This window comes from Phytophthora sojae, assembly GCF_000149755.1.
Source record: "Phytophthora sojae unplaced genomic scaffold PHYSOscaffold_9, whole genome shotgun sequence".
NCBI classification, from domain to species: domain Eukaryota; phylum Oomycota; class Peronosporomycetes; order Peronosporales; family Peronosporaceae; genus Phytophthora; species Phytophthora sojae.
Window position 1 is genome coordinate 154,331 of NW_009258123.1, and position 12,238 is coordinate 166,568.

Here is a 12,238-nt window from a genome sequence, read left to right on the forward strand (position 1 = left end):
AATATCTCGAACAACTTTCTGATCTCTGTATTCAGGTTAGCTGGCCGCAGCCTGGGAGCTTAGCGACTTCTTCCCACACTTTAGGGCTAACAACGTCAATCCCAGAGCCTCTAGCAATGTCAACCCCATTCCAGTCCTGTGGCGGATCACCAGTACATCCCGATTCCACAGCACCAAATCGCATTAAGCGCGAAACGTGTAAGGCTAACTTCACCACTCCATCTCTTCCGAGAGACTCGACCCACCCTCGTGGCACTTGAAAGGAAACAATGTGTTCAAACAGGGCCCAGTGTGAGCAGATTATCGCAACTGCTGACCGTTGGTTGTCACTTTGCCAATTGGGTGGCAAAAACTTACACATCGTGCTGCTCCAGGTGGATGCTTGAAATTGTGAGTTTCCTCCCGCAAGCACCTTTGCTTGAGCACGATTGAGAGCCGTTCGCACTGCCAGCGAAGCGCCTGTCGGCGTGTGGCGTGTGAGCATTCGCAGAGATTGGTTGGGCTGGTCCAATTTACTAAATTGAATTTAGTATGATCGGCAGTGCCGTCGGATCTTTGGGCACTAGTTGCGCCTGCATCGACCAGCGGACGAGCGAGCAAGCAAGCAAGTAAAGCCTTGCTACAATCGGCAAACGTCCCGAGCTGTCGCCCTCGCATTGGTGATTTCTGTGGGTCTACGACAGACCAACACACTCAAAACCGGGGCGACACCGAAAGAAACGCTGACAGTCAAGCCATACAAAAACCAGACTATTCTCTTTGAAAATGGATAGGACCTCCAAACTTTGGATAGGTAACAGCGCAAGCGCCAACCAAAACCATCAAGGAGGTTCATGTTTCAGAGGGTCAACTTGCGGCACCGCACCCGTGTGCAATGGTCCTTCGTAAAGTTTACATTGCTCCTCCGGAACGACAGGTGGTACTAGTGCTAACCGATGTGCCGTGTACACGTTAAATCGGCGATAGAGTGAGGGATAAACTCGACAAGCACCAGAAGTGCAGCACAAGTGAAGCAAGTATCATAAGCTTATTGCATTGCGATCTTCCGAACAAGTCCATGCAGATCAAAGTGCAACTTTGCGCCGTCGCCCGATCACCACGGGACAAGTTCAATCGGAAGAATGGCACCACGTTCTTTGACAATGCTAACCTACACGGGCGGCGAAGTGCGGACAAACAGTGGAGATGACCGGGGTTTGATTTACTTACATAAACTTGCACGACTTTTTGGCTATGCTCAGGTTCGGGACTTCCATCAACAGTCGGAGATGGTGCTATCCATTGGATGGCTAATTGCAGTGCCGTGGCCGACCACGAAGGTATCAGCAGTCCGCAGGTTCGCCTATCGATCTGCCAAAGAAACGCTTTGCTTGCCCGGCAGCAAATGCAGCTAGATACGCGCTCAACGTGTGGTGGTGCTGGCTGGGCTCTGTCCGGATGGGGGAATGCTGAAGCTGAAGCTGAAGCAACTGCGCTACGTGCGTATCCGCCGACGGAGAGCTGGCACTGCCAGTGGCAGGCTAGCACCTCCAGGTAGGTTGGTCATTTCCACATTAGACGCGTACCTGCAATAGCTGCCTCTGCTGAAGACCCAAGCAAAAGATGAAGGTCGTCGTTGTTGGTTCCGGAATTGGCGGTATCTCCGCCGCCTACCACCTGGCCAAGGATGGCCACGAAGTCGTGATGCTCGAGAAGAACGAGACCCTCGGTGGACACACGTACGAGATGGAGATCGACGGCGAGATGGTGGACATCGGCTTCATGATGTTCGGCGACTCCAACCCCAACATTAAGGCGTGGTTCAAGTCTCTCGGGCTGACGGAGGCCGATGGCACCACCAAGAAGCGCATTCCCATGAGTCTGACGGTGAGCTCTAACATCGAAGGCGACCTCCAGTTCTCGTCGCGCGCTCCGTTCCACGGCAGCGTGCTCAACCTCTTCGACCTGCGCATCTGGCGTGTCCTGCGCGACATCTACCGCTTCACCATGGACCTCATGACCATGCCCGTCAAGGAGGACATCACGACCCGTGAGTGGATCGCCAAGGGCCAATACTCCGAGGAGTTCTTCCACCACTACTTCCTGGCCTTCGTCTCGGTGCTGTGGACGGTGCCCAAGAACGACGTGCTGGACCTGCCTGTGACGCAGTTCCTCCGTGCGCTCAAGACCCACTCCAACTCGCTGTACATCCCGCTCTGGCAGGTGATCATGCGTACTTTGGGCCGCCGCTCCGCTCGCCCGAAGCACCTCTGGTGGTACATCGGCTCGGGCTACATTGAGCCCTTCCTGAAGATTTTTACTGAGGAGTACAACGGAACGGTGCGCTACAACGCCACCGTTGACCAGGTCGAGAAGGGCGGTAAGGCTGTCATCCTCGAGGGTGGAGAGCGCATTGAGTGTGACCACGTCGTGCTGGCCACGCACGCCGACGAGAGCGCGCACATGCTTCGCTGGAGCGAGAAGGCGCAGCGCTCGCTCATGCGCTTCTACTTCCACAAGAGCATGATGTACGTGCACCGTGACCCCACGCTTCTGCCCAAGTCCAACAAGGTGTGGAGCAGCTGGAACGTGTTGATCTGCAACGAGGACCAGTACATCCTGACCTACTGGATGAACCGTATCCAGCACCTCAACAGCAAGAAGGACGTCTTCGTGACCATCACCCCGTACGAGGAGTTCGAGGGCCAGACCCCCGACGCCGACAAGACCATCTCCGCCTTCCGCTGGGACCACCCGCGCCTGCTGGCCGACTGCATTGCGCAGGACGAGATCATCCAGGAGGAGGGTATCACGCTGTCTGGCTGCTGGCTGGGCCGTGGCTTCCACGAGGACGGCTTCGTGGCCGGCCGCCGCGCTGCTGCGATCATCCGCGACCCGAAGCACAAGAAGACGGTGCTGTACGAGGACCCGGGCAACATCGCGACTCCGCCCGTGCCTCCTTTCGGCGTGCCGCTCAACTTCCACCTCTTCGGCGCCACGGTCGTCGGCCTGGTGGGCTACGGAATTGCCAAGTACCTGGACGTCAAGTTCTAATCGGTGTGTGCGGCGTAGAAGCAGTGAGTGTATTAAGTCGAGCGGGCTCGACGCACGGAGTTAGTGCGTGCAATAGGCAGGCAGACGTGTGATAGCCAGCGTATTCTCCCAATTCGACACGAAGTTTTTCCTCCATTTCCTCGAGTCACCATCGAACGACTTCAAGCGGCTCAAGGTCAACGACAACTTGACCTCTCCCTGCACGTCGCGCTGCAAGGATACGCGCCCTCCCGGCAGGCGGCAAACTGTGTCGTCGGTGGTCTCGGCACCACCGCAACCCGCTTCGCTTCAACGTGTTGCAACCATCGAGGCTCGAGCAGAGTCTCGGTGTGGCGATGGCCCCGCTTCCCTGTCCTTGGCTCCGTTGTGAGTCTGCCGCCAAGGCGGCGCTGCAAAGCTCGAAATGGTTTTCGCCACGAACGTCGCTTGATGGTCTCGCGAGACCATTCAGATGGACTGTCTAGCCCCGGTGCGTTTGATTTGTTGTTTGTATGCCCCCCTCTGTGGTTGTGGAAGCGGGCGCAGTTGGCTCGCGCAGACGCGCGCAATGACCATTTCGGATTCCCCCGCCGCCTGCAGACTCCCAGCCCCGCAGCAATGAAGGTCGTCGTGGTCGGCTCCGGCATCGGCGGCACCTCCGCCGCCTACCACCTGGTCAAGGATGGCCACGAAGTCGTGATGCTCGAGAAGAACGCGACGCTCGGCGGCCACACGTACGAGATGGAGATCGACGGCGAGATGGTGGACATCGGCTTCATGATGTTCGGCGACTCCAACCCCAACATCAAGGACTGGTTCAAGTCGCTGGGCATCACGCAGCCGGACGGCACCACCAAGAAGCGCATCCCCATGAGCCTCACGGTCACGTCGGACGTGGAGGGCGACATGCAGTTCTCGTCGCGCGCCCCGTTCCACGGCAGCATGCTCAACCTGTTCGACACCCGCATCTGGCGCGTGCTCATCGACATCTACCGCTTCACGATGGACCTCATGACCATGCCCGTCAAGGAGAACATCACCACGCGCGAGTGGGCGGCCAAGGGCCGCTACTCGAACGAGTTCTTCCGCCACTACTTCCTGGCCTTCGTGTCCATCCTCTGGACGGTGCCCAAGCACGACGTGCTGGACCTGCCCGTGACGCAGTTCCTTCGCTGCCTCAAGACGCACTCCAACTCGCTGTACATTCCGCTGTGGCAGGTGATTCTCGGTGCGCTGGGTCGTCGCACGGACCGCCCCAAGCACCTCTGGTGGTACATTGGCTCGGGCTACATCGAGCCCTTCCTCAAGCTGTTCACCGAAGAGTACAATGGTACTGTGCGCTACAACGCGAAGGTGGACCAGGTTGAGAAGGGCGGCAAGGCTGTCATCCTGGAGGGTGGAGAGCGTATCGAGTGCGATCACGTCGTGCTGGCCACGCACGCCGACGAGAGCGCGCACATGCTTCGCTGGAGCGAGAAGGCGCACCGCTCGCTGATGCGCTTCCACTTCCACAAGAGCATGATGTACGTGCACCGCGACCCGATCATGCTGCCGCCGTCCAACAAGGTGTGGAGCAGCTGGAACGTTCTCATCACCAAGGACGAGCAGTACGTCTTGACCTACTGGATGAACCGCATCCAGCGCCTCAACAGCAAGAAGGACGTCTTCGTGACCATCACGCCGCACGACTTCCAGGGCAAGCGTCCTTCTCCTGAACAGACCATCTCCGCTTTCCGCTGGGACCACCCGCGTCTGCTCGCGGATTGCGTGCCACAGGACGAGATCATCCAGGAGGAGGGTATCACGCTGTCCGGCGCCTGGCTGGGCCGTGGCTTCCACGAGGACGGTTTTGTTGCTGGTCGCCGTGCTGCTGCGATCGTTCGCGACCCCAAGCACAAGCGAACGGCGCTGTACGAGGACCCGGGCAACATCGCTGTCCCGCCTGTGCCTCCTTTCGGTATTCCTCTCAGCTTCCACCTCGTCGGCGCCACCGTCGTCGGCCTGGTGGGCTACGGACTTGTCAAGCTGCTGGAAAAGAAATAGAGCATGTTAATGTTGTCCTCGGTTGATAGCCTTGTCAGATATGCACGGAGATACTGTGTGTATTCAGTTTTCAGCAATAAAGCATAGCGAGTTACCATTGAAGGATCGCCTTGACGTGTTCATGGCCAGCAACTGCGTACAAACCCCGGGCTCTACCAATTCTGCTCAGCACAGCAATAACTCTGCTACTGTAGAAACGACTCACCGCAGCGAGAAATCGGCTACAAGCGATAGGTGGTCACTCGAGTGTTCCTTCGTGGGCAGCTCATGATTCGAGAACAGCAATCCGGCAGGAATCATTTCTACAACCCCATGGCAGTGCAGTGAGCTCCGAGTAAACCAAATGTAGTCCACTGTGCCCTTAGAGGCGTTGTGGAATATCGTGAACTTGGGCTCGCCTGTGCTCTTGTCATCCGGCGACTGAGCATAAGCGCTGGCAAAGTCAAACTGTAGGTACGAAAACAACAAGTCAATGACAGCGCGCTCGACAGTTTTTGGAAATCAGACTTCTTACCTCATGCGAGAACACCGTGTTCGGCTTGTAGACTCGGAAGTCATTTCGTTGAGCTTTAGCGCTGTCAAATTTCCCAATTGCAGTACCGTTCCCATGATGGCGAGTCCGGTCGTTTTCGTTCGTTCGAATAGTTTTCTGTGTGATACGTAGTGGTTAGCAAGTCAATCAACAATCATCTTACTAACCTCTCAAAAAACTAAAACAAAACGCACCTTCCGAGCATGGTTGGTCAAGTTTTGCCCCGACAAGTCAAAACGAGAAAGCCCAGAAGCGTCCAGCTCTCCAGTAGACAGGAAATGGTAGAGTGGGCTGTGCGGTGCCAGGTTAAAATCTCCTGAGAGAAGTACCGGCAGCATCGCACCGCCCTCTTGCCGCAGAGACGTCAGGTGCTCCATCAGCATGTTCAACTGAGCTAATTTGATTTCTCCTCGCTACGCAGCAGTAAACAAAAAACACAAGTCAGCAAAACGAAGTACGAAACGACAAAAGCACCATGTGTGCCAGCTCACGAACATTCGGGTTGAACAGTATGTGCGTATTCGCAACGACGAAGCGAGCAGGGGTCGATCCATTGACGTTCGATGTTGCCTCAACCACTGCAGTCAATGCAATATTGTCTTTTTGCAGCACCGGATGATCGGGTACATTGTACTCGATCGGGTGCGACGATACAATGCGGAACATGCTCTCCTTGACGAAGATCGCGCAGCCATCGTGGGTTGTCTCTCCGGTTCTGTTAACACAATTGTTTACTATCCAAAATCAACACTGCAACAGCAAGACCAAGATTACCTCCTCTTGTAGATGCCCACATAGCCCGCGTTCTTCAGTCTCGGCTCGAAGAAGTCCTCGAAATGGTCCACTTCCTGCAGATTGACGATATGTGGCGACCACCGCAGAATTTCCTTCACGAGACGACCTCGACGGTATTCCCAACTGATACAATGACACAATAGAAGCACGGTCGGTCCCTACTGGGCAACAGACATAGTAGCGGCGCGCAAGCTTCCAACTGGTGTATCCTCCTACCTGTATTTCATTTGGCGCTTGGCCGGTTCGTTCTCCCGGTCGTTCTGCACCAAATAATCTGCACCAAAACACACATTCCACTTCAGTATTTACCCACATATCATTAGCACCGCACTATATGCACTGAGTTACCTGCCAGCACGTTGAATGACATGAAGCGGAAGGTGGAGGCTGGGATGGGTACACTTGGGTCGTCGGCGCTTTTCGGAGGCGCGTACGCCATCCAGCGTCTGTGGATCGGGCGCGGCTTGCGCGACGTCGTGCGCTGCCGCTTCTCCTCCTGCGAGCTGCTGTCGTCCGCGGGGCGCCTCGAGCGCTGGCGCTGGCGGCGCGACGTTGGCGCCGTGTCCTCGTCCATCAGAAAGCGAAAATGATTGTCAGTTCAAATAGCTGTGTGCACCACACCATTCCTGGTTTTAGTGCGTTATTATTGAGTCGAGGAGGACACACGCAACATGAACGCGCCGAACCGCAGCGACTCGTACCTGCTGCCCGAGGGCGCGCAGAAGGTGACGTACGAGAAGGACACCAAGATCTCCAACGCCGGCAAGTTCACCATCCTGCGCGAGGACCACACCATGGGCAACCTCATCCGCATGTGCGTCGTAGTAAAGCGAACCCTAGACAAGCGGAGGAACTCAATGAATAGACTAAATGACCTTCTCCCGTGTCTGCAGGCAGCTGCTGCGCGACCCGAACGTGATGTTCAGCGGCTACCGCCACCCGCACCCGCTCATCCACGACATCACCGTGCGCGTGCAGACTAACGACGCGTCGTCGCCCGTGGAGGCGCTGGCCAACTCGCTGGACGACCTCAGCACCGAGTTCGACGAGATCGCGCAGAAGTTCCGCCGTCTTACAGGCAACTCCAAGGACCCGAGCTCCTTCAGTTAAGCAGTTCCCCGCCTAAGTTCGTCATTGTGTCTTTCTGTCTGGTAGCTACTAGGCTTCTCGTGGCAGAAGAACTAGGCGGAACCTTGACATTTCGACGGAGAAAAACAAAGTACTTTAACACGATGGAACTGGTGCACTACGCTTTGCATTTGGAGTGCATTCTATTACGATATACGGTGCTCACTCTTCGAAGCGTAGTTCCAACCGACCTGTGTCAGCGTCCGTGTACAGGAGCAGCGACATCACGATGGCTTCAAGGTGCATCTGCTGCTCGATGAAGGTCTCGACTGCGAATTCACGGAGCAGCTCGCGACTTTCAGGATATTCTACACGCCATTGTATCCACTCTAGTGGATCCCACACCTCAAACACTACAGCTTTGGCTAATGGGGCCACTTCCGCTCGTACGCGGCAATACACAGCGCCGGACTCTTCCTCATCGTCGCCTTCATTCTCATCGTTCGTGATGCGGAGCACAGGCGACACAACTCGAAAAATGCATCGATCTAAGCTGACCTCGAACTTTGTGGCATCACCCTCTGCTGAAGTGATGGCGCACTTCTTGCAGAGCTCTTTCACCAAGACTGGCCAGGGGGCATCACGATTCAATCGGTGGATTTCGTTACTGGCCCCCGTCATAGCACGAAGCAGCTCTTCACGCTTCTTCTTGGTCGATGGGGTCTTCGTTTTCGACGCCTTCCCTTTTGAAGAGCCAGGTGGTGCATCTGTCAACCGATGCAGCGACTCACGGGTCTCCTTCATACTCTCACTGAGTTCAATGAGACGTTTTGACACGTGTGAGGTCGGTGGGGCAACTTCAGGAACTAGTTGCTGCTGCTCGTGACAGGTTTTCGTTAGTGCGATCAACTCTAACTTGGAAATGACAAAGTTTGTACATCGTTTGCATGCGCTCGCATCGTACAGCTCCAGTGAAAATAGCTGTCCATCAGTGTCCACGTCGTCCAAAGCATCGCTAGTTTCAGGTGCCAACGCAAAAAACGAGTATCGAAGATGCACTCCCGATATCTGGCAGCCTCCAGAGGACAGAAGTGAATGTCTAGGTCTCATGTGGACCTTTGCAAGCCACGTACGCTGTCCAACTTGTTGCTTCTTCAAGGGTACAATTGACTGCAACGCTGTCGATACCGTCTGTAGCACTTCTTCGCGTATTTTCTTCCGAGACCTGTCAGCCCGACGCTGAGCGCGGTCTCCGGATGCCTTCTCCTTCTCGCTTACATGTTGCAACTGCTGACTCAGCTCGGCTAATTGAGCCGCTGTTGACTTCATTTCAGCCTTGAGCGCTTGACGCCCTGTTTTGAGAGATCGCCGTTCTTCATGCAAACGTTTTACGTCGAAATTCGTGCCACCACCTCCACCGATTGCGTCGATCTCTTCGATCCGAGCCTTATGCGCTTGGTCCTTTTCGTTCAACTCGGTTCGTTTAGCCTCGACCTTCGCAATCTTCTGCCGGATTTCGACACGCTCAGCTTCAGCATCATTATGGAGACGAAGTTGATTCATTGCCAGCTCAAGTTGCAGAGACCGCTGACTATCTCGCAACATTTTGTTAAAAAGTTCTTCGCGTTTGCGCTCCTCTGTCATCACCGGAGGAAGAAGAGGGAGAGCATTCGTTCCTGGACCATGTCGACCTCCGTTTATCCCGAGCATCATGCGAGCGTTGGATCTGTTATCCTCACGACCGAGAAGTCGAAGTCGCGGTATCAATTTCCGTGCCACCGTTAGGGTTTGCTCAGGACTGAAACCACTTCGAGGGTACGGATACAGTTTTACGAGCGATGCAGCCTCGAGCAACCCAACTGTAAGCTTGTACGTCATTGAGGCGCTGGGGTTGTACACCGTGATTACCAAGTTACGCGCTTGAGCAGGAAAATGATGCACTGAGACGTAAAACCGCCGACCACGAAGTTTTATCGGTTGGCAGAACACTCGGTGCCTCTCGCGTCGCGGCTTGGCTAATAACGCTGCGAGTTCTTCGAGACGACGGGCTTCTTCTTGTCGCAAACGCTCCTCTCGCTCAAGACGCCGAAGTGCCGACTCGTTGAGCTGAATCTCCGGCGAAATTCGCAACACTTGCGAACCAACTTTCGGGGGCTGAGCGATTTCTTCACTAGGGTACGGATCATCGCCAAAGTTTCTAGCGTCTGTGTTGGGGTCGTCCGAGTACTCAAAGTAGAGTAAGGAGATAAGCTGGCGCAGCAACTCTTGCTTTCTGCCTGGCGCTAACAATGCTTCGCGCTCTGGGTCAGCTCCACCCGATAGAAAAAGCCTTTCAATATCTTGTAGCGTCACACGAAGGGAGTAAGTTCGACTTGTGGCTGGTTCGTACGCTTCTACGTGCAAACATCGTTTCTTGTCCTTCCCGGTTAGTCCAGCGCCGTACAATCTCCCAAAAATGCCTTCGCCATATATTGAAACCACGCAGTAGCTGCGAGAAATCAGCGTGCCTTGAGCACGGAGAAGCAATCGCGTGGGCCTTTTCACTGGGCTCACGGAACTTGCAGAATTGTCGAAATTGGTTGAGGTAAGACGCGCTGGAATGTGGAATCGACACGCCTCGTATCTTGCCCACTTGCCACGATTATTTGCTCCTGGTGCTCTCGTCATACTCCATGGTGTTACCTGCTGGTAATGCGAAGCACCACGCAGCAGCATGGGCAGTTCATCTTGCGTCCAGTGTTTGGATCGATCACGTACGGGCTCACGCCACCGTTCAGCGGGCAGCATTTCAAATCCACGGTGTTGTAGCGAATGGCATGGCATGAGCGCAACTTCATCGCCACCCACGCATTTTTTGGGTATCGCAGCAAGTTGCAAAGCGTTGAGTATCGGCTTGGGTTCGTTGTACTCCTGAAGCCGAACGAGCTGTTCAACACCAATGGTGGGTCTACCATTGATGTCGAGCAATAGTCGTGGTCGTTGCAGTATCTGCATCTCAAGAGGAGGCAATGGTGGTCCAACACTGTTAGAAGTAGATGGCTCTGCTGAATGAGGACGAGATGATGACAGACGAGCAGCTTCACGTTCTTCAATGTCATCAATCAAAGTTTCAAGTCTCTCGAGTCCAACAAGACTATGGCGTCCTGGGGATACGGAGGCTGGTAATGGCGTCAGAATCGCACCAGGTAGTGGGTACTTGCGCTGCTTTGCTCGTTTCTGCTTTGGCGGTGATTTCTTCCAAAACTTCCATTGCCATCGAGACACACTTGCTGAAGCCACCTCCGTCACAGAATCCGACGAGCTAACTCTAGGATCGTCGACATCGCGGTCGTCGTCGGTCTCACTGCGCTCAAGAAGAAGCTGAGGCAATTCACCAAATGCCTCTTTTGGAAGGCACGGCAAGTTCATGGCCCATGGAGTCACGCCACAAGTCGGCGACTGTCGTAACGGTGCAGGATCATTTGAGACGGTATATTTAGGACGGTAGAGCTGTAGTTCTGTTTGGGTAACGCTACGCCTTCCACGTCCGGAGATGGCAGGACACCGGTGCAGTCGTAGATGTTTGTCTCTTGTTAAGGCAACCGTACACACCTTTGCCGCTGGGTAATGTGGTGCAGTGAGATCCGTTGGGTAGGTCTTGTCGTGCGTCTGGGCAGATACCTTGGTGGTTGTCGGGGCTGCAGATCGGCCATCCATGCACGCAGAAGGTCTTGTCGATGTCGTGGACTAGCACTCGCGTGCCGTTGGACTCGTGGCAGGCGTCACGGTTTGCTTGTGATACCGTTAGCTCCGTAGCCACTGTTGCCTGCGGGGTGTCGGGGGACCAACTGGTCGGATCGAGTGTATCGCTGCTGCCATCGGCGGACGCGAATGCAACGATGGGAATCAACTCTGCAGGATCAGCGAGTACTTGAGCAGACATCATGGCGGCTCTGACAGCGTGCAAGGCAAGGAACACAGAAGCAGTCATGGATCGAGCGGCCCCGACAGCGTGCAAGGCAAGGAACACAGAAGCAGTCATGGATCGAGCGGCGCCGAGCATTGTATAACGGAGCGGTGGCGCTGCCAAAAGCGCGCAGCTTGCGCTCCACACGGGCAGTGTGCGTCTGCGGGGCGGGTGGGGACTATGACGCACAGCAGCAAGTCGGCCCGCAACCGCAAGGCCACTGCTGCACGAGCGAAATATTCTGTTCTTCCTCCTGAGACTGTCCGAGCGAGTGCGGAGCGATGCGATTGAAGACGGCAGCGTCGCGTGGAGGTTGGTCTATTATTTGCTGGGCAGCGATTGATCTGGGTGAGGCAGCTCCTCACTTTTCTTCGGTTTCGCGTGCGCGCATGCATGCGTGCGTGCATGCAAGAGAACAAGGTACGCAGCGGGGGGAAGGCGGTCGGCCGGCTTGCAGGTCAGCATCGAAGTGCGCAATGCGCTGCAGCACGTCAACTTCACCTTGGCCGCGTGGTGTTCGGCACACGAGCGGACCGAAAGTTGGGCCTGGGCGACCAAAAGCTTTGTCGGAAAAGAGCGTCCTCGAGGGGACTCGAACCCCCAATCCCCGCCTTCGGAGGGCGATGCCTTATCCATTAGGCCACGCGGACACGCTGAAGTACCGTCTCTCCACACGGATACCAAAGCCTGCATGCACGCCAAGATCGTCGCACCGTCACATGCACGCGACGGAAAAATACGCCCATACGATCGACAGGTTGCGCGAAGGTCGCCAAACAGTACCGTGTCTGACGCCCGTTGAGTGCTGCCAGCAGTGTGGCCTTCAACTTGCCTTTTGCGCA

The 12,238-nt window shown here is 55.5% G+C and overlaps 5 protein-coding genes and 1 non-coding gene across 6 annotated transcripts; 3 read left to right on the forward strand and 3 right to left on the reverse strand.

Moving 5' to 3' along the window:
* Positions 1–1,602: 1,602 nt before the first annotated feature.
* PHYSODRAFT_522490 (hypothetical protein) lies at positions 1,603–3,033 on the forward strand (the record flags this gene model as incomplete). The annotated part of the gene is made up of 1 exon (XM_009535963.1): positions 1,603–3,033. The coding sequence occupies one exon, from the start codon at positions 1,603–1,605 to the stop codon at positions 3,031–3,033; it is 1,431 nt and encodes a 476-aa protein (XP_009534258.1).
* Positions 3,034–3,630: 597 nt separating this feature from the next.
* PHYSODRAFT_564102 (hypothetical protein) lies at positions 3,631–5,155 on the forward strand (the record flags this gene model as incomplete). The annotated part of the gene is made up of 1 exon (XM_009535964.1): positions 3,631–5,155. The coding sequence occupies one exon, from the start codon at positions 3,631–3,633 to the stop codon at positions 5,053–5,055; it is 1,425 nt and encodes a 474-aa protein (XP_009534259.1). The 3' UTR covers positions 5,056–5,155.
* Positions 5,156–5,565: 410 nt separating this feature from the next.
* Positions 5,566–6,752, reverse strand: PHYSODRAFT_318168 (hypothetical protein; the record flags this gene model as incomplete). Its single annotated transcript, XM_009535965.1, has 6 exons — positions 5,566–5,704; positions 5,755–5,756; positions 6,146–6,302; positions 6,362–6,505; positions 6,599–6,656; positions 6,731–6,752. The coding sequence occupies 6 exons, from the start codon at positions 6,750–6,752 to the stop codon at positions 5,566–5,568; spliced, it is 522 nt and encodes a 173-aa protein (XP_009534260.1).
* Positions 6,753–7,053: 301 nt separating this feature from the next.
* Positions 7,054–7,492, forward strand: PHYSODRAFT_523164 (hypothetical protein; the record flags this gene model as incomplete). Its single annotated transcript, XM_009535966.1, has 2 exons — positions 7,054–7,196; positions 7,276–7,492. The coding sequence occupies 2 exons, from the start codon at positions 7,054–7,056 to the stop codon at positions 7,490–7,492; spliced, it is 360 nt and encodes a 119-aa protein (XP_009534261.1).
* A 180-nt stretch (positions 7,493–7,672) lies between these two features.
* Positions 7,673–11,375, reverse strand: PHYSODRAFT_338219 (hypothetical protein; the record flags this gene model as incomplete). The annotated part of the gene is made up of 4 exons (XM_009535967.1): positions 7,673–9,726; positions 10,633–10,888; positions 10,966–11,018; positions 11,111–11,375. The coding sequence occupies 4 exons, from the start codon at positions 11,373–11,375 to the stop codon at positions 7,673–7,675; spliced, it is 2,628 nt and encodes an 875-aa protein (XP_009534262.1).
* A 598-nt stretch (positions 11,376–11,973) lies between these two features.
* On the reverse strand, positions 11,974–12,046 carry PHYSODRAFT_t1468. The gene has a single exon. It is a non-coding gene; the product is annotated as a tRNA-Arg (tRNA).
* Between the last annotated feature and the right edge of the window lie 192 nt (positions 12,047–12,238).